General features: G+C 49.0%; 10 protein-coding genes across 10 annotated transcripts; 5 read left to right on the top strand and 5 right to left on the bottom strand.

Moving 5' to 3' along the window:
* Positions 1-292: 292 nt before the first annotated feature.
* N7455_001800 (putative MFS transporter) lies at positions 293-2,115 on the top strand (the record flags this gene model as incomplete). The annotated part of the gene is made up of 3 exons (XM_040951896.2): positions 293-701; positions 753-999; positions 1,056-2,115. The coding sequence occupies 3 exons, from the start codon at positions 293-295 to the stop codon at positions 2,113-2,115; spliced, it is 1,716 nt and encodes a 571-aa protein (XP_040817924.2).
* Positions 2,116-2,509: 394 nt separating this feature from the next.
* N7455_001799 (lysophosphatidic acid acyltransferase LOA1) lies at positions 2,510-3,615 on the top strand (the record flags this gene model as incomplete). The annotated part of the gene is made up of 3 exons (XM_040951622.2): positions 2,510-2,540; positions 2,599-2,836; positions 2,898-3,615. The coding sequence occupies 3 exons, from the start codon at positions 2,510-2,512 to the stop codon at positions 3,613-3,615; spliced, it is 987 nt and encodes a 328-aa protein (XP_040818486.2).
* Positions 3,616-4,300: 685 nt separating this feature from the next.
* On the top strand, positions 4,301-5,855 carry N7455_001798 (FAD-binding oxidoreductase; the record flags this gene model as incomplete). The annotated part of the gene is made up of 3 exons (XM_040951100.2): positions 4,301-4,503; positions 4,555-4,649; positions 4,717-5,855. The coding sequence occupies 3 exons, from the start codon at positions 4,301-4,303 to the stop codon at positions 5,853-5,855; spliced, it is 1,437 nt and encodes a 478-aa protein (XP_040818260.2).
* Positions 5,856-6,030: 175 nt separating this feature from the next.
* N7455_001797 (uncharacterized protein) lies at positions 6,031-6,327 on the bottom strand (the record flags this gene model as incomplete). Its single annotated transcript, XM_065604162.1, has 1 exon — positions 6,031-6,327. One exon carries the CDS (start codon positions 6,325-6,327, stop codon positions 6,031-6,033), a length of 297 nt encoding a protein of 98 aa, XP_065462653.1.
* A 436-nt stretch (positions 6,328-6,763) lies between these two features.
* Positions 6,764-8,534, bottom strand: N7455_001796 (lipase family protein; the record flags this gene model as incomplete). The annotated part of the gene is made up of 3 exons (XM_040951398.2): positions 6,764-7,751; positions 7,808-7,961; positions 8,015-8,534. 3 exons carry the CDS (start codon positions 8,532-8,534, stop codon positions 6,764-6,766), a joined length of 1,662 nt encoding a protein of 553 aa, XP_040817766.2.
* A 1,270-nt stretch (positions 8,535-9,804) lies between these two features.
* On the bottom strand, positions 9,805-11,793 carry N7455_001795 (putative protein kinase; the record flags this gene model as incomplete). The annotated part of the gene is made up of 2 exons (XM_040951780.2): positions 9,805-10,352; positions 10,407-11,793. The coding sequence occupies 2 exons, from the start codon at positions 11,791-11,793 to the stop codon at positions 9,805-9,807; spliced, it is 1,935 nt and encodes a 644-aa protein (XP_040818009.2).
* A 2,306-nt stretch (positions 11,794-14,099) lies between these two features.
* On the top strand, positions 14,100-15,325 carry N7455_001794 (uncharacterized protein; the record flags this gene model as incomplete). Its single annotated transcript, XM_040951486.2, has 5 exons — positions 14,100-14,278; positions 14,331-14,442; positions 14,494-14,536; positions 14,593-14,697; positions 14,760-15,325. 5 exons carry the CDS (start codon positions 14,100-14,102, stop codon positions 15,323-15,325), a joined length of 1,005 nt encoding a protein of 334 aa, XP_040817937.2.
* A 332-nt stretch (positions 15,326-15,657) lies between these two features.
* N7455_001793 (Zn(II)2Cys6 transcription factor) lies at positions 15,658-17,517 on the bottom strand (the record flags this gene model as incomplete). The annotated part of the gene is made up of 1 exon (XM_040951268.2): positions 15,658-17,517. One exon carries the CDS (start codon positions 17,515-17,517, stop codon positions 15,658-15,660), a length of 1,860 nt encoding a protein of 619 aa, XP_040817808.2.
* Positions 17,518-19,601: 2,084 nt separating this feature from the next.
* Positions 19,602-20,271, bottom strand: N7455_001792 (protein transporter TIM23; the record flags this gene model as incomplete). Its single annotated transcript, XM_040951123.1, has 2 exons — positions 19,602-19,625; positions 19,681-20,271. The coding sequence occupies 2 exons, from the start codon at positions 20,269-20,271 to the stop codon at positions 19,602-19,604; spliced, it is 615 nt and encodes a 204-aa protein (XP_040817988.1).
* Positions 20,272-20,650: 379 nt separating this feature from the next.
* N7455_001791 (uncharacterized protein) lies at positions 20,651-25,925 on the top strand (the record flags this gene model as incomplete). The annotated part of the gene is made up of 8 exons (XM_040951689.2): positions 20,651-20,754; positions 20,817-21,745; positions 21,796-22,774; positions 22,825-23,058; positions 23,108-24,162; positions 24,214-24,354; positions 24,408-25,039; positions 25,104-25,925. The coding sequence occupies 8 exons, from the start codon at positions 20,651-20,653 to the stop codon at positions 25,923-25,925; spliced, it is 4,896 nt and encodes a 1,631-aa protein (XP_040818656.2).
* Between the last annotated feature and the right edge of the window lie 309 nt (positions 25,926-26,234).

Below are 26,234 nucleotides of genomic sequence, written 5' to 3'. Positions count from 1 at the left end.
TATCAAAAACATACTAAGGATTTGATATGCAAAGTAATGAATAAGAATAGTAAAGTGGACACACACTAGTTGGCCACTAAGCCCCTGGACGACAAACTGCAGTCGCCAAGACATCGTGCCGGATTGGCTTGCGACGATTGGCAACTTGTCCTCCAGACACGTAAGACAGCATTTCTCACACTCTTTCTAACTTAATTTTGACAATGATCTGATACTGACCCTCATTTATACCTTTCGATCCGACTACCTTCTTTTATATATATACCCTCCCTTGACGGTATGACTGGCCAAGATGGCCCCGATACGTCATGAGTCCCTCGACCGCGAGGACCGCGAGGATGCCCCGTTCCTCGACTCCCCCGATCCTAGCAACCCTGGCCCAGCCCACCGTCATGTTCATAGCAAGCCCAGTATAGGCAGCCGTCCAGTAAAGGCCAATGCTTCCGCTAGCGCCATTAGCTTTCGCCTCAAGGCGACCCTATTCGCCATGGTCCTCGCAGTTGAAATCGGCTTCGCTTTCCTCGAGGGCCCCATGGTCCGGATCATGGAGTCGATCGCCTGTCGCCAGTATTTCCTAGGTGTGGATCCGACGAAGATCGGTGCGGATGGACAAGTGCCGGAGGTCATGTGTAAGATCGGCGAGGTGCAGGCTGAACTGGCGGCTGTGAAGGGGTACCATATGTTCTTTGATGGGTCACTGAGTAAGTTGGTTTGAGTGTCCAGGGCTAGTCCATTGTCTGATTATTTTGCAGGCGCTCTTTTGGCGATTCCCTATGGTCTGCTGGCAGACCGTCGTGGCCGCAAATCTACACTCGCTTTGTCCCTTCCCGGGTTTGCGTTGAATTCTATTCTTACAGTTGTTATATTGTGGTTTTCGGATATATTTCCCCTGCGTGCGCTTTGGTTTACTGCCTTGACGTGGGTGTTTGGTGGTGGTCCAGTCGTGTCGTTTGCGATTATCTGGACTATGATGGCCGATGTAACCACCGAGGCCGAGAGGTATGTTACTCCCCTAATTGGACATGAGCTTTATAGATGCTAATCGAGTGGCAAAGAGCGGGAATCTTCTTTCAATTTGCCATCGTCTCGATGGGCGCCGATTTCGCTTCGAGCGCTCTTAGTTCTTATCTGATGACCTTGGATCCCTGGATACCATTGGTGACTGGATTTGCAATTGTAATGGCTGGCATGATGCTCATTTTGGTGCTACCGGAAACGAAGCATGCACTGCCACCCCGGAAAGCCGAATCAACTCATGTTGAGATGTCAGATCTAGCGGATGACCCCGAACGAAAGACTTCTTTACATAATCTCAATGAACCGGAACCATATCGCACAGAACCCGACATGAATGGTGATCATGAGAACGAACCGCCATCTTGGAGCATCCAATCATACTCCCACCAATCTGTCCTGGCAAAGTTCCGTGCAAACTACCGCTTCTACCTTAAACCCTACCGGTTCATCCTCAACCGAAAACCAGTGCTCCTTCTTCTCACCGCATTCCTGGTCTACCGCCTGAGCCGAGGCTCATCCTGGTTTTTGACCCAATATATATCGACACGTTATTCATGGACACTAGCACAAGCCAACTTCCTGGTATCTGCTCGCCCGACGGTGTCAATCCCGCTGTTCCTCTTCGGCCTACCTTTCCTCAAGAGCAGAGTCCTGAACCCCCGACTTTCATCGACGGAGAAAGACCTTTGGCTCGCGCGCCGCAGTATATTCTGCCTTACTGTTGGAACTCTCGGAATCGGCCTCTCCCCAACCATTGCGACCCTAATCCCCAGCATGGTCATTCAGACATCCGGATCTGGCTTTGTTTTCCTTTGCCGTTCTATCATTACCACTTTGGTTGAACGTGATGAGACCGCTCGCTTGTTTACTGCGATTGAGATTATCCAGTCATTGGGAAATGTGGTTGCGAGTTTATCCATCACCACCGTCTTCCAGATTGGACTGCGTCTCGGTGGGTTCTGGGTTGGTCTCGCGTGGATGATGACCAGTACCCTCTTTTGTTTGGTAGGAGTAGCCATCTGGTCTTTTAATCTGCCTCCAAGTCCTCCGACACCGGACTTTGTGGTGGAGGATTATGATGGGGATGACAGGGCGTGATCTTAGTGATCCTGTATACTACTCATAGCTTCTGTGCGCACTTAGAACGTTTCTTTTTTTGTATCTCTTATATTATATAGAACTATGTTTGAAAACAACCAAACCAATAACACAGAACTTAATATCCGAAGGTCATCGATTTGTACCTCGCCTGCAACTCTTATACTCCAGGGAAATGTGCCTGGGTGCCTCAGGCATATATCACGTGGCAGCTCTTTTCGCATGTGAAGATCACCAGCTGGTCAAACCAATTTCAGTGTCAGAATTAGCCCCGAGTTCGAGTCGCAACTTGTGCTGCCAAGACATTCCCAAATAAACACTTCCTTAGCGCATGGCTTGTTGAAGATTGAGCCCGTACCCCAGCTCATTCTGCATATAGCTGTCATAACACGAGATGGAGCGATACTCTCAGTTCCGGGATCGAGGTGAATTTCCGCTATGGTGACCACCCCCTCCAAGTACACTTATACTGACATGTCATAGGCTCGGGAATTGCGCCCTTCCTCCCAATCCCTGTTGAACGACTCGGCCTCCAAGCTCCTCTTCGTATTTTTCTCTTCTGTTTCCGCCTCCCACTCTTCATCTTCGTCACTCTTAGCTATTTCTTGATCTTACAATGGCTTCCTATCGGATCGCTGGGCAAGAAGGCTGCTCTATGGTGTATCCTCGGAGTTCCTAGCATCTGGTGGATTGATCTCCAAGTGGACGGAGTGCGCAAAGGGTTCGTGTTGTGTTATTGGAACTATAGCTTGTTCCGCCGATAACTAACATTTCCAACACAGGTCTTTGAAGCAACAGCAAGCGCGTCTACCACAGCCCGGCTCGGTCATCGCCTCGTCCTTCACATCCCCCATTGATGCCGTCTACCTGGCAGCTATCTTCGACCCGATCTTCACAGCATCCTACCCCAACACGCGCCAGGTCGAGCGCATCTCTCTGCTCCAAGCCATTCTACGAGCTTTCGCTTTCCCCGCTACACAGCCGGCTCCTGGTACCCATATGGTGGATGTCTCGACCCTCGTCGAGCAGTACCCCAGCAGGCCGATCGTATTGTTCCCAGAGTGTACCACCACCAATGGTCGCGGCATCTTGACCCTGAGCAACTCCCTTCTCAGCGTGCCCCCCAAGACCAAGATCTTCCCTGTCAGTCTGCGCTATACGCCTATGGATATCGTGACCCCGCTCCCCGGGAGTTATATGAGCTTGCTGTGGACGCTACTTAGCAAACCGACCCACTGTATCAGAGTGCGCATCGCGGAGTGCATTACAAATAGCCAAAATGCCACTGATTCAACTAGCAAGTCGACCTATAATACGAATTACCTCGACACACTGGTCCAAAACGGACAAGAAGAACAAGCCTTGCCCGGTGAGAAGGCGCTGCTTGATAGTGTGGGAGAGTCACTTGCCCGTCTGGGTCGGGTTAAGCGGGTTGGCTTGGGGGTGAAAGAGAAGCAGGAGTTTTCCAGGGCTTGGAGTCAGAGTCGTCGGACATGGTGATCTCGATAAATAGTATTTCTTTCGGTATAATTTTAGATTTTCAACTCAAGCACATTATGAGGGATCAGGCTATTCCCGCCAATATTGCTAGTACATGGTTTGCATACATATGCAGTTCCCAAGTCGAGTCTGGTTTGCTAGGCACAAAATTCGTGGTAGAGGATGGATTTTGCTTGACGAGGATTAATATTTGACTCGGGGCTTGGGGATTGGTTTCTATCCAGGTATGAAATTGTACAGGGTAGGGGAAACTTGCTGTATAAGATGGAGGGTGCCTTCATCATTGAGCCCACGAGGTCTATACCGAGGCGGTTTTCGATACAGCCTTGGCCAAACCCCTTGTATATTTGATTGGACTTGGAGCAGCTCTTAGTCTTTAATTAAACCAACAAATCACAATATTGTGTACCCTCGCCTACTAAACTTTTGTTTGCAGATATGTCAAGCCTCAAAACATTCCAATATCACCCACTCAGTTCATGAAAGCAAACGAATGTGCATCGGCACTTGAAACTGAATTACTCGGTCATATCTGACATGATCTTCTCGCTTGAAGCATGAATTCTGTTTGGGCTACGTGACGTGGTCCCCTGATTTAGATCTCTGCCTCTCGGTTCCTTCCTCTCTTCTTTTCCTAGTCTACCTTACACATCAAAGACGAGGGCACACTTTGCAAAGACTGACCATGTTTCTAAAGCTGCTTTTTTTGGCAGTGGGGGCCACATCACTGGCTCTTGCTAGCCCCAATGAGGCATTGAAGTCATGCTTCAATAATGCCCTGACAGACCGGGGGAGTTTTGCCTTGGCCGGTGATCTGTTCTATGACCACATTGTGAATCGCTACAACCTGAACATCCCCGTTACTCCAGCAGCAGTGGCTTTTCCCACGTGAGTGTCCTTCTAGAGAATGATTCATTATATCCCTTGCTCAGACCACAGTTCTTCTCAGCAGGTTGCTGCTATTGTTCAGTGTGCCGCAGAGAACGGATACCCAGTCCAGGCCAAGAGTGGAGGGCACAGCTATGGCAATTATGGTGAGATTTTGAAACTAACCTGGCGCAGAGGAATTTAACTTGAAGACTGACATGAGATATGTGACAGGCCTTGGAGGAACAGACGGTGCCGTTGCGATTGACTTGAAGCATCTCCAACAATTCTCCATGGACAATACATCCAGGCAAGCGACAATTGGGGCGGGGAGTTTGCTAAGTGACGTGACACAGCGGCTGTACCACGCTGGAGGACGGGCTATGTCTCACGGGATTTGCCCTCAAGTCGGTTCAGGGGGACATTTCACAATTGGTGGTCTTGGGCCGACTTCGCGTCAATTTGGTGCCGCACTTGACCATGTACTGGAGGTTGAGGTCGTTCTTGCAAACTCGAGCATTGCCAGAGCCTCGGATACGGAAAACCAGGATCTCTTTTGGGCCATCAAAGGTGCTGCCTCCGGCTACGGTATCGTCACCGAGTTCAAGGTTCGAACTGAGCCTCAGCCCGGTACTGCGGTGCAATATGCATACAGCTTGGAGTTTGGCGACCTCAAGCAGCAGGCGGCCCTTTTCAAGAGCTGGCAGGCCTTCGTGTCAGATCCGAAGTTGGCTCGAAAGATGGCGTCTACCCTCACAGTGCTGGAGAAAAGCATGGCAATCAGCGGTACCTTCTTCGGCACCAAGGAAGAGTATGATAAGTTGAACCTTGGCAGCAAGTTTCCCGGTGCAAATGGCACTGCATTGGTTTTTGATAACTGGCTAGGTCTTGTCGCCCACTGGGCCCAGGATGCTATTTTGGGGTTGGCAGCTGGAATCCCAACAAATTTCTACGCAAAATCTACTTCTTGGACTCCCCAAACCCTGATGACCCCGGAGACTATCGACAAAATGTTCGACTACATTGGTACTGTCGACAAGGGTACTTTGGGCTGGTTCCTGTTGTTTGATTTCCAGGGAGGTTACACCAATGACATCCCAACTAATGCTACATCTTATGCCCACCGTGACGTCCTCATCTGGCTACAGTCCTACACAATCAACTTATTGGGACATATATCCCAGGCCCAGATCGACTTTCTCGATGGACTTAACAAGATCGTCACCAATGACGCGCTTCCCTACACTGCCTACCCGGGTTACGTTGATCCTCTTATGCCCAACGCCGCCGAGGCATACTGGGGTACCAATCTCCCCCGACTCCAGCAGATCAAAGAGCAAATTGATCCGAACAATGTGTTCCGGAATCCATAGAGCCCATCTCCCGCAAAGAAGGAACCATTGTGATAAACTATTGGGTCTTCCACATTCAGCACTACGTTGAGCAGTCATAACACATTTTGTAAAATCGTTTAGAAACATAATAATCGAAGTTTGACTTAATCAAGAAGACAACATCTTACCTTTCAATTTCTGATATTTTGTATCTCTATTCATTCTCGCTTCCCTGCTTCGCCGCCCACTCTTCACTCTGGCGAGACGTCCATTCCCAACGAAGCGCCCACATATCTCGATTCAACTTTTCCGAGCACCTCGAGCACATTCCTGCCTTTTTATGAAGCCGGTCTTCCGGAATTCCAATGATGCCGACATTGAGAGCTCGTAGAACACGTCCTGTACATCGCTCTCGTTGGGAAAATGGCATGCCGAACTCTTCACACCGTTCAATTCGCCCGAAATGGATGCAGTTGCACATTGTCCACATGTCATAGGCTTGTACACACATTTTGAGGGTTCTTTCTCTAATTTAAGTTGATGGAATGTATATAGATACTGTATAGTATATTTGGGAATTCTGTTGCTTCGGTTTTGAGGTCGACCTGCGATCCTAACGATATATGTTTAGGAGCTAAGTGAATGGTTATATATTTGTGGAGGTAGAGGCCACCAACTATTTATTGACCTTTGAAGACGTTGGTCTTTAGTCCCTTTCTTTGTTTCTTTATCGTATTGCTTTAAGCTGGTCTCTATTATTACCGAGACACCAGGTTAACAAAGGCATACACAGAACATTGCTTCAAAGGATAGTAATTGCCAGTAATACAGCGAGTGAACAGATCCCCTGAGAATATCAAAACAGTAAATGGGTATTGGGTATCGCAATAGCTCGCTAAAGGACACAAAGTCTCCGTACATTAAGCCCTAATACATATTACGATCCATCACGATCGCTTGCTCAAGGCACCTCTCGCCAAGGCATCAATACGACGGGAATACAAGTCCATAAAATGCATAACAGGGTCCCCAAAGACCACACCTCGAAGCTCAGTATCCGTAATCCCACAAGCATCCACATTTTCCCTCGGTGGCAATGCAGGCGGTCCACCGGGGACCGGCGACGCTACAAACACAGGACGGCTACTAGGCTGGTCTCGCGGACGAAGAAGAACAAGCCGACCAGCGAGCGACAGATCAGATGAGGGAATCCTCCAATATATAGGAGCGGATTTCTTCTTCCTGTCGTACAAGGCTAGTAGTGATCCGGGAGCGGGTGAAACATACAGATCTAGCAACGAGAGAAAATAGTTCTTGTCCGCACGGGAGACCGGGTCACCTTCGTTGATAAAAGCGAAGAACATGGACTTTGATCCCCGGGCAGTAGGAGAGGGCTGTAACGGACGAAGAGATAGAGGCGGGGCACCGAATGTGACACAGTGGATGTGTTTGAAGCAACCGCGGAGATGGGTGAGTTCGGATTGCACGACTGGAGACTCGGATAGGAGATGTAGATATAGTAAGCTGGCGACGGCACCGCCTGCGGAGTGACCAGTGAAGACTAGTGAATAGGACATTCGTGTGGGATCTTCTTCGAGAAGATTACGCAGTCGGGCTGCGACGGGGGCGACCATTTTTCGGGCTACGGATAAGAATCCCGAGTGGCAGAAATTGGATGCGTCGTCTAGAAAGCCCGTGGGAGAGGTTGGTGCTGCCCGGACGTTCACGGCCCAGTCTAGGAAACTCTGCGTACCGCGTATGGCGAAGACGATTGTGTTCATGTCGTCGATTGGTAGTGATTTGACTACCATGGCTTTGGTACCATGTATCCAATCTGAGTCGACGTATGAATGCCGTTCACGGCCTGAGGGTTTGTCGTAGACGCGGCGTGAGTACTTGGCTGCAAGTTGGAGGAGAGGATATGTTGGAGGATAGCTTAATTGGGGATCAGCAAGTTGGGTCAAATAGTATCTGAGTGTGGAGGGTCTTACAATTTTAGCGGTGGTAAATGAGGTGGTAATCGCGAATTGGCATATAGATACACCTTGGAGAAGTAATCCACAGATCCTGTTGGTTTCTTCCCTTTTCGCTGTGATCGGCGATCTTTCTTCTCGTCTGACCGGGGAGGAATTGTACACGCAGCAACTATTCTCACTGATGAGTATATTTTCATGTATGATCCGAACTATGGCACTTACTCAGTTCATTTTCTCTCCCACAAAACGATCCTAGATCGATCGAGGTGATGACTTGATCTAATAACCGCGATGTGGCCTCCTTGACGTTCGTACCACCACCCAAACTTTGGTGGACCAAATGCTCGAGATCAAGAATCGTGGCGTTGGTTTTTTCGACTGTATGCGACACTAAGCTGGTCATTGATTGGTTCAGATTCGTACATGAGGTCCATTTTGAGGGTCTCGGTGGTTGAGAGTTCCATGGCGGACTGCTTAGAGCAGTTCCTGGGAAAGGATGGACTGGATGTGGTGCTGGCTGGGGTTGTAGATGAACCATGGACATCGCCATATTTTGATTATATGGGACTGCAGCTGTATGAAATGTGTTGACTGAATATGCCCCCGTTGGCGACGCATATGGAGGGTGGACATAGTTCGGTACTACCCCTATTACGCTCTCTCGCTGATTCGGCCGTGGTGGTTTTGGCGGGGGTGTTGGAGATGATGGTCTCCTTGAGCGACTCGAACGGCCAAAGGCCATGGTGTATATTCCAACTCAGTCGGTGGAATTGGTGGAGTGCTTGGATCCAATATGGCTATCCCATATTTGAAATCTTAAGAGCCCCAATCCTTGCACCTCGTACATCGATGTAAGGCAGAAAGAAAAAAGGCAAGGATGCAGGAGTTATGCAGGTTCTTCACGCCAAATACGCTTAGCAACCACTCTCATCACGCGGATTCTCCATCGACTTTGGCTCCGCTGGGCTTCGATAGGCCGGAGTCCGAGTACGAGGCACAGCCCCAGCCCGGGCGCCCCCCACAACAACTGCGATTGGTCGCATGTGAACAAAGCTTGGATTTCAGCTGAACAGATATCATTTTGTTGATTTCTTGACGTCATGAGATTTGGAGCTGTCAATAATACAAAGTACATAGACTATGAAGAGTATAAAAAGTATAACAATTAAAAGAGATGAGATCCATAAACAAAAGCACAGACCAATTAAATCCAGAACTATACAACCATCTACATTGAAACTGAGAAAAGATATCGGCTTAACTCGCATTGTTAGTGAGTTTGTTCGAAGGCATATTGAGCCCGTATGGTAGGCACCAAGTTGCCCAGGTGCTGACCCGTTAAGGACTTAATCCCTTTGTTGGCGGCTGAGTAGCCAACCACAGCTCTGGCTTGTTCATGCTGAATCGCCCAGGTATTATATGATCTGATTGCTATCCTCATTCGTCACACGTATGAACATGCTTGACTTAGGAGCAAAAAACCTACCAAGGTACGGAAACAGTGTTTTCCAGATAGAAGGTCACGCAGCTCCCATACCAGTCAAAGTAATTATTGGAGGGGGGTGACTACATCTATCGTTCCAGCTCTCCCTGTGGAACATGGATGCGGAGATCAAGATGATAGTTGTTGGCTAATTCAGTCACGAGTCATGACATCGTGACCATCGCCAGTTGGGATGTCTGTAGCAGGGGACAGAAGTGAAATTTATCTTGTATTTCCGTGTCTTACCTCATTCAAGGAGGCACATATGTAGTTGTATATAAAAAGGGTATAAAAACCGGTCTAGCCATAAAAACATAGCATTCAATCCACATAATGACTCGTGTAGTCATCGTGTCTCGTGAATAATAAGAATGAAAAAAAAAAGAAGTAGAAGAAAAGGTATGTGAGTCAAGAAAGGGAAGAGGAGAATGAAGGAACGTCAGACAGGTGACAAAAAGGGGAGAAAAAGAAGAAAAAGAAGAAAAAGAAGGACAATATACGGGACAACAAGGCACATCGGAGACCGGCTCTATGGCACTTCTTTGTCGCCTCGTTTCAGACCACCAGGTACATCGATAGCATCACGCACCCAATCAATAGCGGCAATCTCATCAAGGGTCTTGCGCTTGGTGTTGCGCTTGAGAAGACCTTCTACGCAGTCACGGGCCCCTTCAAGTCCTTTACCCTTCTCGGGATCCCATTCCTCCTCTTCGTCGGCATATCTATACCAAGCCCATTCACAACGTGCGATACGATGCGGAGTGCGGGCACGAAGTTTGGCAGGATCTCCTCGAGTGCCAGGCAGAACATCGAAGGGTAACCGATTCTCCATGATGGCATAGAGTAGAACACCGAGTGCCCAAGCGTCGGTGGCGCGACCATCATAAGCCTGGCCCATCAGGATCTCGGGGGCTGCGTAGTCTTCGCTGCCACATCGAGTATGCAGGAGCGGGCTCTCGGGCGGTTCAGGGATGCGTCGAGACAACCCGAGATCGCTGAGGGTGACCACGGCGCGGTCGTAGGTACGCCAATCCTGCACGTCATCCATAACATGAGCGGGCATGGTAAGCAGAACATCTAGACATGGTCAGTACAAGGGCTGCAGTATTTTGCCAAACAACGCTGGCTCACTTTCTAACTTGATGTCCCGGTGAACGATGTAATGAGCATGCAGATAACGCACGGCATCCACCAATTCGGCAAAAACACGTCGAATCAGACCTGCGGACATACGAGGAGCTCCTGACGTTGCAAACTCGAACAAATCCCCACCGGGACAATAGTCCAAAACTAACAGAGCACGCTTTTCATCGCTGCCGAATGCTTTAAGTTGCACGAGAGACGGATGGTTGACCGACTTCAGGATTTCTACTTCACGCTTGAGTGACACCTCCAGTCGGCCCTGATCTGCGCCTCCGGCGGGTCCATGTTCGATGATTTTGACGGCGACGAGCTTTTGGTTGTTGACAAAACCGTGGAACGCGCCAGCTCCATCCCCATCCGGCGATAAAGGCATGTCGGGGATAGGTTCCACACGTGCTGCGAGACTAACCTGACTGAATGTGCCCTGGCCCAATGCCCGGACTTTCTGGTAAATACGGGCCTGCTCTGTGCGGACCGACCGGACAGAATATATCTCCTGGGGCGTGGAGAGCGGGGCAGGGTGACGGATGACGGGTTCATTGTCACTATATCCACTCCCACTGCTGCGAGGCGGGCTAGGAGGACGAACGGTCGGCAATGCGATACCTCGTTGGACAGCGAGATATTGCTCGCGATGAAGTCCATTGGACTTTGAATCTATACTCGACGACGAGGCAATGCCAAGCCCGGTATTCCCTGGTACTGCAATCGGACGGGGAGGAACAGAGACACGGCCGGGTGGCGCATAGTCACTCAGACTGCGGTTCCGAGAATGAGAATGCTTTGAGGACGAGTCGCGACGACGCCAATTGCTCATTGATGACTCTTCCCCTTGGCCATCAATCCCAGTATATGGTTTGGCGCGCGAACGGGGCATGACGGGTGGCCCAAGCATCTGTGATGAATCGCTCAAGCGAAGGCTGGAACCGCTGCGCGACGCCATCGACGATGAACGAGATAACGACGGCAGGTCAGTTTTCCGCCACGGCGAGGCCCCTCCAATTGGCGACGGCAATGGAGTTATGTCACCCATCGCATTCAATTGAGGCGAGGACATGATGGATGCTGGTGATAAGGAACCTGCACTGTATATAGGTGGTGCGATGAGGGCACGAAGACTCGGGGTACGACGTGGATAGCTTCCGGACAAACTAGTCGAAGCATAAGGATCGGAGTCGCGCGAGCTGGACGGTTGAATACTGGGTAGATCGGTGCGAATCTGGAGAGACGGCAGTGGCGACTCGGGATTAAGTATGGAAGGTACGAGCCCGTCTACCGAAAGACGGCTATCTGCGTCCTCTTTCTTTGTATGTTCATTGTCGCTTGCATCTTGAAACATTGTTGACATGGTCGATAGACCGGACTCGTGCATCATTGGAATCGAAAAGGTGTTGGGGGAGGAGAGGATGACTCGGCCGCAAACGGAAGGCCGGGAGCGTTGAGTTCCTCCGGGGGTGTGTGGGGGGGTCGGAGTCACAAGATTTAACGGCCAAAGATAAGACTTGGGAACCCCCCAACTAAGCCTCCAGGCCTAAATGGCCTTAGCGTGGGAAGACCCGTTAAGGGTCACACCTCTCTAGGTATAGCGAAAGCGGAAAGTTCAAACCCGCATATGTTATAAAGGGGGAAAAGAAGAAAAGGGGGGAAGAAATGAAGGACGAGTAAATACAATTAGAAAGGAAGGAAAAGCGCCACGATGCAGCGAAAAAAAAAAAACCAAGAAAAGTAAAAAAACAAAAAAAAAAAAGAAAATGAGCTGGACGAGATTAATCGGACACACTAGTCAGCTGACGATCCTAATATGGTTAGCCCACCATGTGTTCCCCGCAGTGTTTACTTGAGTTTATACTGGCAATTTAAAATATTATGTACTGTCTTGGAGATATTGGATGGATTAGATGATGAGTGTTGATATTATCTGATATTCATGTCTACTATATACTAAAAATGATTTGATTGATGAGATCAGATATTGATATATATCATTTAATCCCATGTTAATACTGTGATCCCCGAAGTTGTTTGCTCCGAGTGTAGTTCCAAATGGGGAAGGTGGTATGTCTATCATCTGCACTTTTCTGTGGGCCTCCCAAGGCTCAGGTATATATATCATGTAGATTTATACCTCATAATATCTCGACTAACTGAAGATCGTTTCTACACTTTTCTACATTGTACGCTGTATACTTCATTCTCTTTCCTACATACCTCAATATTCAACCCTTGCTCTTGGCCCTCGGGATAGTCTGGCGGCCGGGCCCGGAATCGCTTTACCTGCAGTCATGTAGGGGCCAAACGCGTCCTGTGCGCCACTGGTAATAACTAATTTTAGTTCTCGCCGTGGCTCGCCACTCGAACCCAAAAATCGAAGCTCCTCCGCCTTGGCATGGCTGCTGACCGTATGACGACAACTCCCTTCGGCATCCTGTAGAGCACACCTGGGCAGTTGTCATCAAATTACGACTCGTCCAATACCAACCGATAAGCCAACTCATTCTCCATTCTTGAGAGTTGACGTGGCCCCCGATCCATCCCGTTATAACCCATTCTCCGGAAAAATCAGCCGCATACTGTCGCTGGGCCCATCTTTGCGGCTGCTGCGGGAGAGGCGTCGAATTGCAAGGGGCATAATGTGCATACGTTCAATTAATTGGAGGGGCTGTATGGCCAGTCCCAAGGGTAGCGGGGTTATTTATTTTTTTCTCAGGATATTGGGGTTGGAAATCCCTCCACCCTTTCCACCATTGAGACCAAGGTCAATTACGGTATCAGGAGCAAACTATGAGACAAAGACCTATCAATAAACTCGTCGATCAGCGCCGCGTCGTGCACCCCAGCACTGTGCCCATTTGCTGGCTGAATAAAGTGGCTGGGAAGGGATCGGCACATATGAACCCGCAGACCAGGATCCGACCGTGGTGGGGCTTTAGCTTTATATGCTGAATCCTGAGCTTCAGACCGAAAATGATAGGATTTGAATTATTATTAACCGGCATTATTAAGAGCTGGCTTTTGGGGCGTCCTTCTCATTTGCCAGCTGATGACTCCATATCTGCGAACTCATTGTTCATTTGCGTAGATAATGCTTCTCGAAGTCGGGTATCTGCAGATGGCTGCATCCCAGACCAGTGGATGGATTAAACTAGAACTCAACTCCACATATCGATCACAATAACTCATATCACAGACCTCATATATTGATTATGGACCTATCCTCGCACAAGCTGGTTTCAACTTGCCCTTCCCGCAGGCTGTATCCATCTAGTGTAAGGAACACGGCAAACCTGGTGGTCGACATCCTCTCAAATTTCTCGGTCGTTATCGCTACCGGGCGCGTCTTGTTGCAATATTGTGTAAGGCTGGTTTTGGGACCTGCGCTACTTGTGGTCAGACAGGAGCAGCCTCATTTGTAACCTCGAATTTGTATTTTAGAACGATAAGATGAAGAGATTTGCATTCCATCTCTCGTGTAGGACGCTGAGGCTGAACGCCGAATCCTAGGCGCTTAAAAGCAAAACCAAAGGCCACCCGCAGATATAATCAAAACAATCGAGATATTGTTTCATCTCTTTCTGACGAAACCTCCCGGATAGGGGGAAATTGACGGCCCATTTTGGCACATGGTTTCCCAATTTCGGGCCTTCCGTTCTCTATAGCTGCAATCAGAGTATTTTACATACTATGACATCTCTTCCGAGCTTTGATGACCTTCCTCCTGTCAAAAGGATGCCGCAAGGGTGTGCATGGGGCGTCTTCGACAAAGACGATAAAGGTGTTCTGGGAACCTTGAATCTACTCACCCCAGAAGTTGTCAAGGATGCTGTCACGGAGGTTCGCCAAGGCGTGTCTATCTCTCTAAGGTGAAGTGCCCTCCACTATCCATCTCTAGAACATGATCCCTAATACCACTAGTTGGCCCATTGGAAGCATCAAAATCCCAGGGTTCTTTCGAAAAAGCCTCTGTCACAATGTCATGAAGTTGGAAGACCCAGAATCCGGCAGCCACTATGGGTTTGATGATGAGGTATTGTGCTTCCTGGTCGTTCTCTGTTCCACCAGAGCTAATTAATCCCAGGTTGAGTTCAATACTCAAGCTAGTAGTCAATGGGATAGTTTCGGTGTGTCCAATAACTCTCTAGCTTCTGGAATAAAAAAAGAATAACACCCACCCCAGCTCACTTCATGCACCTCCCAACCGGCCTGACCTACAACGGAGCAAAACCAACGATCGATGCATTTCAAACCCTCGACTCTGCCCAGCATCTCCCAACACTAGACCGTAAGCAAATCCCAATCAAACTGAACCCCAACACTGAAAAAGGCTAACGGAGAAAAAACCAGACTGGCACCAACACGGCTGTGTGACAGGCCGAGGCGTACTAATCGACTTCAAAAGTTACGCGCAGAACCACGGAATAAGCTACGACCAATTCTCCGGTTTCCGAATTGGGATCACCGAGCTAGAAGCAGTGGCTGCCTGGCAGGGACTAACCTTCCGAGCAGGAGATATCCTGCTCATCCGATTCGGCGTAACAGAGACGCTGGGTCAAATGACCGGTGTCGAGCAGGGCGCTGCGATGAGCAGTGGCAAGATGTGTGGATTGGATGGGAGTAAGGGAATGGCGCGATGGCTTTGGGATCGGCATTTCGCTGCTGTTGCTAGTGATAATACGGCTGTTGAGGCTATGCCGCCTATCATCGATGGCGTTGAACAGCCTACCCATGAGCTTGTGTTGCATCAGTGGTGTCTTAGTTTGTTGGGTATTCCACTTGGGGAACTTTGGGATTTGAAAGCTCTGGCTCGTGCTTGTAGGGATAGTAGGCAGTATTCTTTCTTGCTTACTTCATCGCCGTTGAATTTTCCGGGTGCTGTTGCGAGTCCTCCTAATGCACTGGCTATTCTATGAAGAGGACATGTTTTATGACGCACTACCGGTTTCAGTTGGTATTAGTTTGTGAGGGCTAATGCACATGATCCTTTTAGTGAATTTTATTTGCAGAGATTTGAACCAGTGATAGAAGTTCGTACTCGTCGACATCTGCTCTGTGGGGAAAGGGTTCGAGTACCCACTTTGGACTCCACATGGCTTGTTCAGTGGGCCCCCGAGTATTTATAGACGGGTGTACTAACATCATAATATGTGCGATGGGGCATTGGGAATGGTTTAGCGAAGAAAAACTGTTGCCCCGGTGAAAGATACCATAGATCGTTGTTTCCTGTATGTTTCTATCCATATATTCAAACAAGCATGAAGTCAAAATCAGCTTCCCTTGCAATATCCTGCCACTGTATATCAGCGTGCGATCCTGCCGCTGTCCGCCGGTTCCACAGGGCTTGAACGATTTCACATAATATATTGATATTCTGGATCCCGTGCCGACTTTTCCGGTCAAATAATGCCAACATGCGACCTTGCAGATCAGGCCGCTCGCAGTCAGCCGCAATTACAAAACTTGCCCAGTTGTAGGAACAGCCGCCCTTGTCACGCGTGAGCACATCGACAGATTCAAGCTCGTGGATTGCTTTCTCAATCAGATCCTGTACGTCACATAGCAGTGCGCCACGCATGCTGCGGCGGAAGTATACAATTGTCGCGTAGTAGAATGAGTTCAGAGCGTGTTGGACGATGATCGAACCCGGGGCGTTTGGGTTGGACGGGGATGGAAAGTTCAAGTAAAGTTGGAGTTCCAGTCGGTCTAGTTCTTCGACGGATAGCTGTGTCCGGGACTCAACAAGTGTACTGATTTGAGCTAGACATTGGACCAGTGGTGTTGTGACTCCATGCGATCGCTCTAGGTAGTGATGAAAATCGGAGGGGCCATTCAGGAGCGACATCAGCCGTTTGGGTATGCGAAGACTGCATAGAGACGAAAGAGACAGATAACTTTGAAGTAATCTAGCAGCAGTCGGACTTCGGATCCAATCGCCGTGGACCTCGTTCTGCAGGAGACCAAGGCATCCAGAAACGTGTGCTCGCCATCGGCTGCGGCGACCAGACATAGCTTCGGCGGCGATGCAGGTGAGGACGGCAGCTAACGTGGGCTCATCTAGGCAGCGAGCACGCTGCAGGTTTCCTCGTAAATGACGCAGAGCTTGCTGATCATGGTGGACGGCGATGGAGTGGTACCGCGAATCATGGCGGAGGTGAGAAAGACTGAAGGCGGAGGAGGCACAAATGGCGTGGAAAATTGAGAGATGGATGTTCGGCTCTGTTGGGGAGGCATCAAGGCCTTTCAGAGCCAGAGGCATGAATACTGTCCGGCAGGGGTTGTCCGGGGTGTCGATTAGGAGCATGTTTCCGCTAAGAAAAACAACCCAGTGATGGACTAGCTCTGTCTCTGGTCTGGGGAGAATCAATGGACTCATAGAATTCCAGAGGGAGATTTTGGTTTTATTGTTGCGAATATTTGATACTGGTCTGCCGTAATCACTCGGTTCTGACAGCCTGTTTTCGGGATTTTTGAGATTAACGACATGAGCAGTTGCGTTCATAGAGATGTCATCAACCCGATAATCAGGCTCTAGAGATGGCGTGCATGAGTCCTCGTGGGATTCAGACGCAGATGATGGGGTAACAGATGATAATCCATCCCATGTTGGTCTTGGTGAAGCCAACTCGCTATCTCTGTCATCAACTGGTGGGTTAATTGAGTCCGACGAGGTATGCTGCGTATCTTCCACATTTTGGGTTGAAAGTGCATCTTCCAGGTTGGGTAGATCAACAGGGCCTGCGTCTGGAGTCTCAGGGCAGGAAGAAACAGAGAAGACTGAGAATGGTCCTCGTTTTTCGGCACAGCCGTCCCCTGAATACCCATCCAGCTCAACCAGCAGAGCCGTCACAGCGGCAGATGACAACTCATGGTCTACACCCGGTGCCAGGGGTCGAAATTGACGCCGATGAGGGCGACTCCCGGGGATTTGGGACCATTCTAGGCGCAAATCATACCCTTTGCACTCCCAACCACTCCGCTGGCACCGTCGACAATCAGGGTGTTCTTCGTCGCATTTGACTCGACGCTCTCGACAAGTCCAACATCCAGTGAAAGTCTTGGTGTGTGGTTTTGGGAATTTTGCTTTATTTGACGATATATCTGGCATTGGCAATGATCTGGGGGAGGGTGAAGGCTCTGGCCCGGGGAACAAAAATTATTCCCCGTTGACCGCGCGTCGGCAATCCCCGACCCCTATAGACGGCCCATAAGCACTAAAGTTGGGCGGCAACGATTTTGGAAATATATGTGTTTATAGGGAGAGGGACGGATTTAAAGCTTAGTATTTCCCTCGGAGGATTTATTAACTTTTTACTACTTTGAACTAATGGAAAAGCTTGATCCGAATGATTTGTTCTTTTGTTAAAAATAACTATTGTAGTGCCTCCTGATTGAGAAGCCTTGTTTGTCCAACATTTCCAGTTAGCTCTTCCTATTCGCCGCATGAATTTCCGCCATATCACCCCTGGGATCCGTGTATAGAATAGAGCACGTTAGAATTCGTAGCCCAGCCTTTCGCAGAGCTCTGTAACGATTTGGTTTTCTTCCAAATGTAGAGCGGCCATAAAGAGAATCCAGATACCATCCCACTCTTGTTATTTCCAGCAGATGGAGCGAATATCTCGCCCTCACACTAGACTTGGCCATAGTTTCCGGATGGGAATGGACAGGGGGTGCCTGACGGGCTATAGGCTATATCAAATGTATAACCTTGATGGATTTCTGCTGATGATCTCACCAAGTGTGCAATTTCACGAGCTTGTTGAATTAGGCAGAGCTTGTCGAAAGTGGTGATCAGGAGGTGAATGATGAAGGGGTTGTCGATGGGATGGAAAATGTCATGGAGGTTGATACCGCAGAGCATTTGATGTGATGACCCCTATACCTTCTCGATCAGGTGCCTTCCCTTTTAGGTCAAAACTTGTCACCCCACCTGGGCAGTTTCTTCGTTTACCTTAAGCCATTGGAAAGGTATAAATACCCCCCCCCCTTCTCACTCCTCTCTACTCTTCTTTCTTCTTTCTCCCATCCCACTCCGGGTCCACATTGCACATCGTGGTTCTTGTTGAGTACCTCCAATTTTTTGACCCGTTGGTCTCTGTGGAGTAGGGTAGGTTGTGGCACGAAGCACGTCGGTGGAGGTAACAGTGCTGGGACACTCCTACTCACCCCTGCGGATACGGACTGTCCTTCCTGGGGTTACCCACATGGACCTTCCGGAGCTCTGTTCTCATCTCCAACCCTTTTTGGAACCTTTATAACAGAGATAGCTCTCTGTTCTGCGATGAATTTTCTGAGGACGTTTTTGTTTTTCTTCCAATGTTCCTTCCATTTTATGGTTCATGGTTCCACTTCATTGCTGTCTTATTCCCATATCCACTTTGTTACCAAGTTCCACTGCCTTGGTGAAGTGATCAAATGCATATCAAGAATGGATGGTTTCTTTTCTATTCCTATTTTTTGTTTTGTAGCCCATGTGTAATACCAGTTTCATCGAAGCCGGCTGGTGGCATGGCATTTTGATGGCAGACTATGTGGCAAGTCTATTCCTTTGGGGTTAGCTATAGACTGTAGGACGGCATAAATTCTGAAAAGTGGAAGTCAGACGAGATATGACGGAGTCAGACAAATACAGGAAGACCGCATGCCCAGATGTTTACCTAAGTAGGGCAGCTGTCGAAGAGCCGTTAGCCCGAGAACCACCCTCACAGCTCGTTTGCGGCATTGGGGCCACTCTCAAAGCACACCGAATATTGGTTCATTTCGCAGCTAAAATGTTAGGACGAATGTGAACCTCACTTATCAGTCTGGGCCAAGAAGTATGAGAAATTGTCTATTGGAAGTCACTAGCAGCATTAAGATACGTTACTGACAGACACTTGCAAGCGCCATAGCCAATGAATCGCAGGTATGCAAGAGACTTTTCTATGTACACAGAAGAAATACAAAGTACAAACCCAGTTGCACATCCCATTCCCAACCCACGCATAAATGCGAAACATGAAGCTTGAAGCGCCGGAGTGAAGAGACCCGCAGGGGGGAATAAAAAAATAGTTGTAATACATCGCAGGTGGAAAGACAAAGCGAGGCGGCGATTCGTCAACCGCCAATGTCGTTTAAGGGTGGCGTGGAGGGTATGGAGTATCGGATAACCGAGAAGCGGAGGAGGATAAAACTGGCCATGCTAGAAATTTAGAAGAAGGCCTTTCGCGTCACCTGTAGAGTCGCAGTTAGCAAAATGTCACTCAGCACATCACAACAATATACATACAGCCCAGGCACCGGCAATGGAAGCCACAATGCCGCCAGAGATCATCATAGGCTTAAGTCCGCGTGTGCTCTTGAAAACCATGCCGCTCAATGCGCCGGCCACAATGCTGTTAGACGCGTCGTGTTTGCCTCGCACGTATCCGAGGCCGGAGTTGAATCCGTTGTAAACCATAGCCACAACACCAGCCGAGTTTCCGAGGAAAGGACCGCGACGGGTAACCGAGTTGAGGACACCGTTAAGACGAATTTTCGGTGCTGCCGTAGATGGTGTCTTCTTCAATCCTTCTGCAAGTCCCCATGCGCCTCCAGTAGCGAGTGCAACGAGATAGGTAGTGCCGGCACCATAACAAAGGTCGTCTGACCATCCACGGGATGGCAACACTGATCGGGAGCCGGGGAGTTCGTCAAGGGCGGAGTCATCGAGGGAGAGGTAGTCGAGGGCATCCTGGTTCAGACCAGCCAGGGGGTGGAGGCGAGAGGGATCGGGAATAGCGACCTCGGAGAGGAAGGATGTAGCATCTTGCGCGCTTGAAGGGTCGAAGGCATCAGGCCCGGTTTGCTTGCGGCCGCTGAGGGAGTCCCAGATGGACATTGTGAAGAGATGTATAGAAAGATAAGAGGATGGAAGATAAAATTACAAGAACCTAAGAAGAACCTTGGAAGGCAGGGGCGGATGACTGGAGAAGAAGTGATGACCCTGTGTTCGCAGCTCCACTGGCATCGGAACAGCAAAAACTTCGGTCCCGTGACTTCCGGCGATCTAACGGAGAAGAGTTTGGCCGAAGGATATGCGCTTTACCAGATACGGAATCCCACTTTTATCACTTGGCGGCCTGAGGCATCGCGGGGAGCATAAAAATTAATCGTCGGGGAGACCTTTCGCGGAAACCGTTATCCAAGATACCGAGGCTTGTATAATTGGGGCTCTGACTGTTGAATCACGTCAGGTGCAACGTGTTGTATCAACCGAAATGGAGGACCTTGCGCAGGAAGTGCAATTGTTCTCGGAGAAAACTCTCCGAGATATCGCCAAAGGCCCATTGGTGAAATTCACACGGACATGCCAAGACACTGAGTGAGTGAAGTATATGTTCGAATTCAAAAGAGCCAATTTGTTCTAATATCGTTACGCAAAAGAAAGGTGAACCGGGTATGGCAGTCGTTGGTACAGACGCTGTCAACAGCATCTATCTCGCCACCTCATTTTTCAGAGGCATGCAATGCTGCCTCTGCTTTTATCGACGCTGCCACAAAGTCGCAATGTGATGCGACTCAAGGGTTGATTTTCTCACAAGAGGCATGGCTGTCAATATTTGATATTTGTTTGACTCGATATGAAGACGCCAAGCCAAAGCCTGTTAAGCAACTTCTCGCCGCAATCACTGCCATCTTAGCCAAAAGTCACCAAGGAACGACAAGAGCAGCCCTTCAAACTTCGATTATTGATGCCTTAATCCCTAGCATTGTGCTTGGGGAGCCCCAATCACGACTGAAGGGGTGCCTGGTGTTTTTGGAGACATTCATTAGAAAGGATGCCCTGTTACCCAGCGAGTTTATCCCATTGATTCGCCAGTGGCTTTTAAAGAACACAGATAAATGGGCAACTCTCTTCGCCAACGATCATGATACTCTTTCTCTGGGCGAATCGGGCCCCGCCTTTGACACTGCATCTGGCAATCTGTCCGATGAACTAGCAGCAAGGATCTTTGTTCTGGGGCTTCTGATCCAAACCAACAACAAAACTATGGCTTTGCCAGCTGGAAACTTACTAGCAATTTTGATCCAGAAGATGAAGCCTGACAACTCACCGGAAAAACTGTCGGCGATGTGGGTAATGCCAGTGAGACGCATGGTCTTACAAAACGTAGAAACTTTGGAAGACCTGTCCAATAGACTCCTGCAGCCTCTGTTTACCATTGACCCCAAGGGCTTTAAGGTCTTCCTTGACACTCTCCCAGTCAAGAGCCTTCTGAAAGGTGATATGACCGATGCGCCCGAGGAACAGTATATGGTTCTTTTTGCTGCTCTGCAGATTGGCAAGAAAATCAACTTGGTTCATGAAGATTGTGAGTAGCGTTGTCAACCTGGATTTATGGCAATTCCCTAATATGCGCAGATATTTTTAATGTCGGCAAAATGAAACTTGACGAAAATGAGGCATTGGTCATGAAGAGCGACGTGATCGGCAACTTTCTCCTGCACCACGAGGCCAATATCCGTATAGCGGCTCTCTCGCTGTTGATCACGGCATTTTCTACAGTAAAGCCATTTACGGTGCGGGCAACCAAGGCTATCCTTCGAGGACTACCCTCGATGCATGCTGAATCCGACGCATACACTCGAGGAGAAATTCTTAGTCTGACACGCAAGTTCTTTGTTCGTCTAAGGGGTGGCATTGTCAAAGATGAAGATGTTGTCTTAAAGATTGAGAAAACAGCCAACAAGCCAGCTCAAGGCCAGGTCAGAAATGAAACTGAAACCACAGAGTTCCTAAGGGCGTACCTTCAGTTACTGGGTAATGATTTGCGTCTGGCAGCCTCATATCCGCGCCACATCACTGCCCTCAAAGCTCTCAAGCTCCTGTTAGACTCCGGTCTTGATCCACGGATAGAGGTCAAACTCCTAAAATCAGAAATGGAAAATATTTGGAAGGTCAACGTCGAAGTGTTTGATGCTCAACTACTCCGGTTGTTGGTTGATCTCCTGCTTGATCCATTTGAGGAGGTTCGACAAACGTCGCTTTCGATCTTAAGTTTGTGCCCTCGAGAGATCCTGCTCAACGGTTTGCAAAACGAGACAGACCAGCAGTCGGCTGTCGGCATGCGGTTGACCGATGCAATTACTCGAGCGGAAAGCCTGGCAAGTAACACGAGCAGAGCTGATCACGCTGATACTGTTGCCCGTCTATATCACATCATCTTTTGCGCAGCCCTGCCAGCCAACTCCGGTCAACCGGTTTCTGGTTGGTGGACAACTAAGGCATCAGTGGTCGACACAATTTTGAAAAAGCTTGAGGAGCGTCTCCGAGATTCAAAGACCCTTTTCAACTCCACTATGCGGGAGGCCCCACTTCATGGATATACATCCGGTCTCAGGTATGTTGTCTTGGTCCGTACAAGAGGCAATACGCTAATTGAAATTCCAGGTATATTGTCCTTATGCCAAGCTTCCACTCCCTGATATCTGACGAGGCGGGATCCGCTGCTTGGCGATCTGTCCATGACCGCATTGTTGCAATTTGCGATAAGATCTGGATTGAGGCGAAGCCTTTGCTGTGTATCGACTCACCTGAAGGTCACTCAGACGAGCCAACCGAGGATCTGAACGTAGGACCCAAGGACGCCCTTTCTTATTCCTGGAGATCTCTTCGCGAAGCAACGTAAGTTCAACCCATTTCTTAACTATGAATAATCGCTGACTTGGAGTAGCCTTTTGCTCCATGCTACTATGTTAAACACCAGTTACGGACCAAGCGGCAACGACGGACTCAATTTGGCCGATTTTTCAAACATCGGAGGTGTGAGCTTCACACAGCTGGCTGAACTCCGCCATAGAGGTGCATTTTCCAATGTCTCACAGACATTTGCGACATGCTGTCAACGATGCAGCTCCTCGAAGGACCCGTCAATCCGAGAACTTCCTAGGAGCTGGTACCAGGAAGCTAAGTCGACTATCTTTGACTCGGCATCTCAACTTACCCGTCGGTCCGCTGGCTTGCCTGCATTGGTGACAGGAATTGTTGGCTCTGATCCTGGAACTTCATTCTTCACCGAGGCCATTAATGAACTTCACGAGATCTCATCCCTTCCCGTGGAGTATGACAAAGAGAGACAGTACTTGGAGCTGCCCCAGGTTCATGCAATGAATTGCCTGAAAGATATCTTCACGAACGCGAAGCTTGGTCTTCATACCGAGCCATTCATCATGAAAGCACTGACGCTCTCCGCCGAACGCCTAGGGTCCCCAATCTGGGCGCTTCGCAATTCAGGACTGATGCTCTTCCGCGCCCTACTCACAAAAATGTGCCGCGTCATTCCCGGTGCTGGACCTGGCTTTGGAGGAAACTCGGGCTCAGAGCCAGGATCTCGGATAACATTCCCCAAGTACCCTGGTCTACTTGAACTGCTCTCTGGTCTTCTTACAACGACGCAGGGTGAAGCAGCGGAGGGCACTGAAATTATCACCGAGCGAGTGTTCCCTGCGCTGGAACTCGTTGGTGACAAAGTCCCTAGCTTGGATGATCCTACTGATGAGATGCTACGTGGGTTGGTTCTTGAGCATCTGAGCAGCCCCGTTTGGGGTGTTAGAGAGCATGCAGCCCGTGTATATGCATCGTTGCTCACTCGACAACACATCCCGGAAGACTTATGCACTCTCATTGCACTTCTCTCAAAAATCACCGAAAATTATGTTCATGGTGTTGCTTTGTGTGTACGATATGCCCTTCGTCGATACTCTTTCACGACCGATGATTTCTGGATATGTGAGTACACTGAAAAATTTCCCAATAGTACTCGAACTAATCAATTGGCAGCAAACCTTGATATACTTTTCACGACGTTACGCACTCTACTGGAATTCCTGTTCCGTGTTGGGAAATCGCCCACCGTGGCAAGCGAGCTTGTTGAAATTCTCAATGGCACGATGGAGCGGGCGATCCAAGCAAAGAGCGAAAGTAAGTGGGCATTCATCTGGGCAAAGAAAGCATATGAGCTAACCGATCTATAGACCAAGTTATTTCTTTCATCAACGAGATGTTCGAGGCCCACGACCTAGATGGTATTCTGAGCTTTGTCTTTGACGCTTCTCACTCGGGATGGAACCTCTCAAGCACTAGCCGAGCATCTGCCCTCCTTAGAAGAGCGCTTGCCTGGTGCACAACATTGAAACTGCTTACTTCCCAGCAGTGGGAAAAGCTCCCCGCATTCTTCAGTGGAGTGTCGCAATTCGATGCAGATGTCGCTCGTTGGATTTTGGAGCAGCTCCACGAGTCAGTTGGCGAAGACGAGAGGTACAGACAGCCACTGGCCGACTTGTATTCGTCTGTGATTTTGGGAGATAGTCGACCTGATGTGAAAACAATGGCCGCATCCAATTTGGCTTCCATTATGGAGAACTTAATATCGTCAGAGTTTGATTCTGTGTCAAGCATCGGTCTTCCATGGGATGCTATTGCGAATAGCTTCCGCCCCCAAACAGACATCACAACATGGAACCGAGAGGCAACGGACACTGAGCTCCGACTTCGAGGCTGTCTATTGGCCATCCGGCGATCTGTTAATCAGTCATCTTCATCCTCATTTGAAGAGGATATCCACAGCTGGACTATCAAGCTTCGCTCTGCCTTGAGTGAGGAAACAGTGAGTTTTATCAATACGTTTGTCCTGTAACCAGGTCATCGATCTAATCTTTTTCGTTTCCTAGGAATTCACAACCCGTTTTGCTGCAGCCGTATCTGTTGGAAGCTTTTCACGGGCTCTTAGATCCCCTGGTTCCCAGCCACGCATGGATGCGGTGCTGCTAGATGTCTATCTAGTCTTGTATGACATGCTCAACGACGATGATGATGAAATTCGGGATGTGGCTGCATCGGCTGCCTCTTGGGTCTTGTCACGCTCATCCGTTTCACCTGACGCCGATGTGGCCCTGGCGCCTCTCAACGCAAGCGCCCTGCTTGCCGACTTCATTATCGATAACTACTCAGACTCCGCACTCCTCGGGCAACGGGTTGTTCGATATTTGACTGGTCAAGAGCCCAGGATCAGTGGATCTGACGAACATAGTCACTTGGTCGCTGTGTCAGACCAGATCGCAGACCATCGCCAAGAGAGCACCGTCCTCTTCGTGGAAGAGAAACAGAATCTGTTTATCGATGATGTGCGTGAAGTTGAGGTTTGGTCGCGAGCTCTGTTACGGTTGACTCCCTCGGCATACACTAAGCTCTCGTTGGATGAAACTTCTGCCTGGGCCTTTGACGGGTTAACATATCTCTGTTCTCTGGTTGGCTCTGAGAAGGAGCCAGATGGACTTCTTGGTTGGGTCTCAAAGCCTGAGATCTTCACCCTAGGTCTCCGTGTTATCGTCATCTCGTCTGCTCTAGGCTCGCAAGTCTTCCCGGCAGCAGGGAGTCTACGGGTGCAGCCAAATGATTTCCGGGGAACACTTGAATCTCTCTTAGGCGCAGGCAAATCGTCATCAGTTCATGGGGATTGGTTGTCGAGAATCCAGGCTGCATTGGAAATGTGAGCTGTAATTAAAATCAAGTTATATATAGAAGAGTTTCATTCACAGATTAAGCCTTTTTTTTTCACTTTCTTCCACCGTCTACCTATAAATCTTGAGAAGGGGGACAACGTATTTGAAACCAGGGACATCTAAAAAGACATATAGAAAGACTACCAAAAGACAACCAAAGAGATATTACAAGAGTATACTAGTGTAAATTGAAAATGAAAAGAAGATAACTAACTACATAACTACAATTATAGAATACATAGATATATGATGTTAGTATACATATCTCGTCTGCTCCTTCCGTTTCTCACTTCACCTGCA

Source organism: Penicillium solitum, assembly GCF_028829755.1.
Source record: "Penicillium solitum strain IBT 25940 chromosome Unknown utg000001l_segment0_segment0, whole genome shotgun sequence".
In the NCBI taxonomy this organism is placed as follows: Eukaryota; Fungi; Ascomycota; class Eurotiomycetes; order Eurotiales; family Aspergillaceae; genus Penicillium; species Penicillium solitum.
Note: the sequence above shows the minus strand (reverse complement) of the source record. Positions and strands in the feature narration are given on the sequence as shown.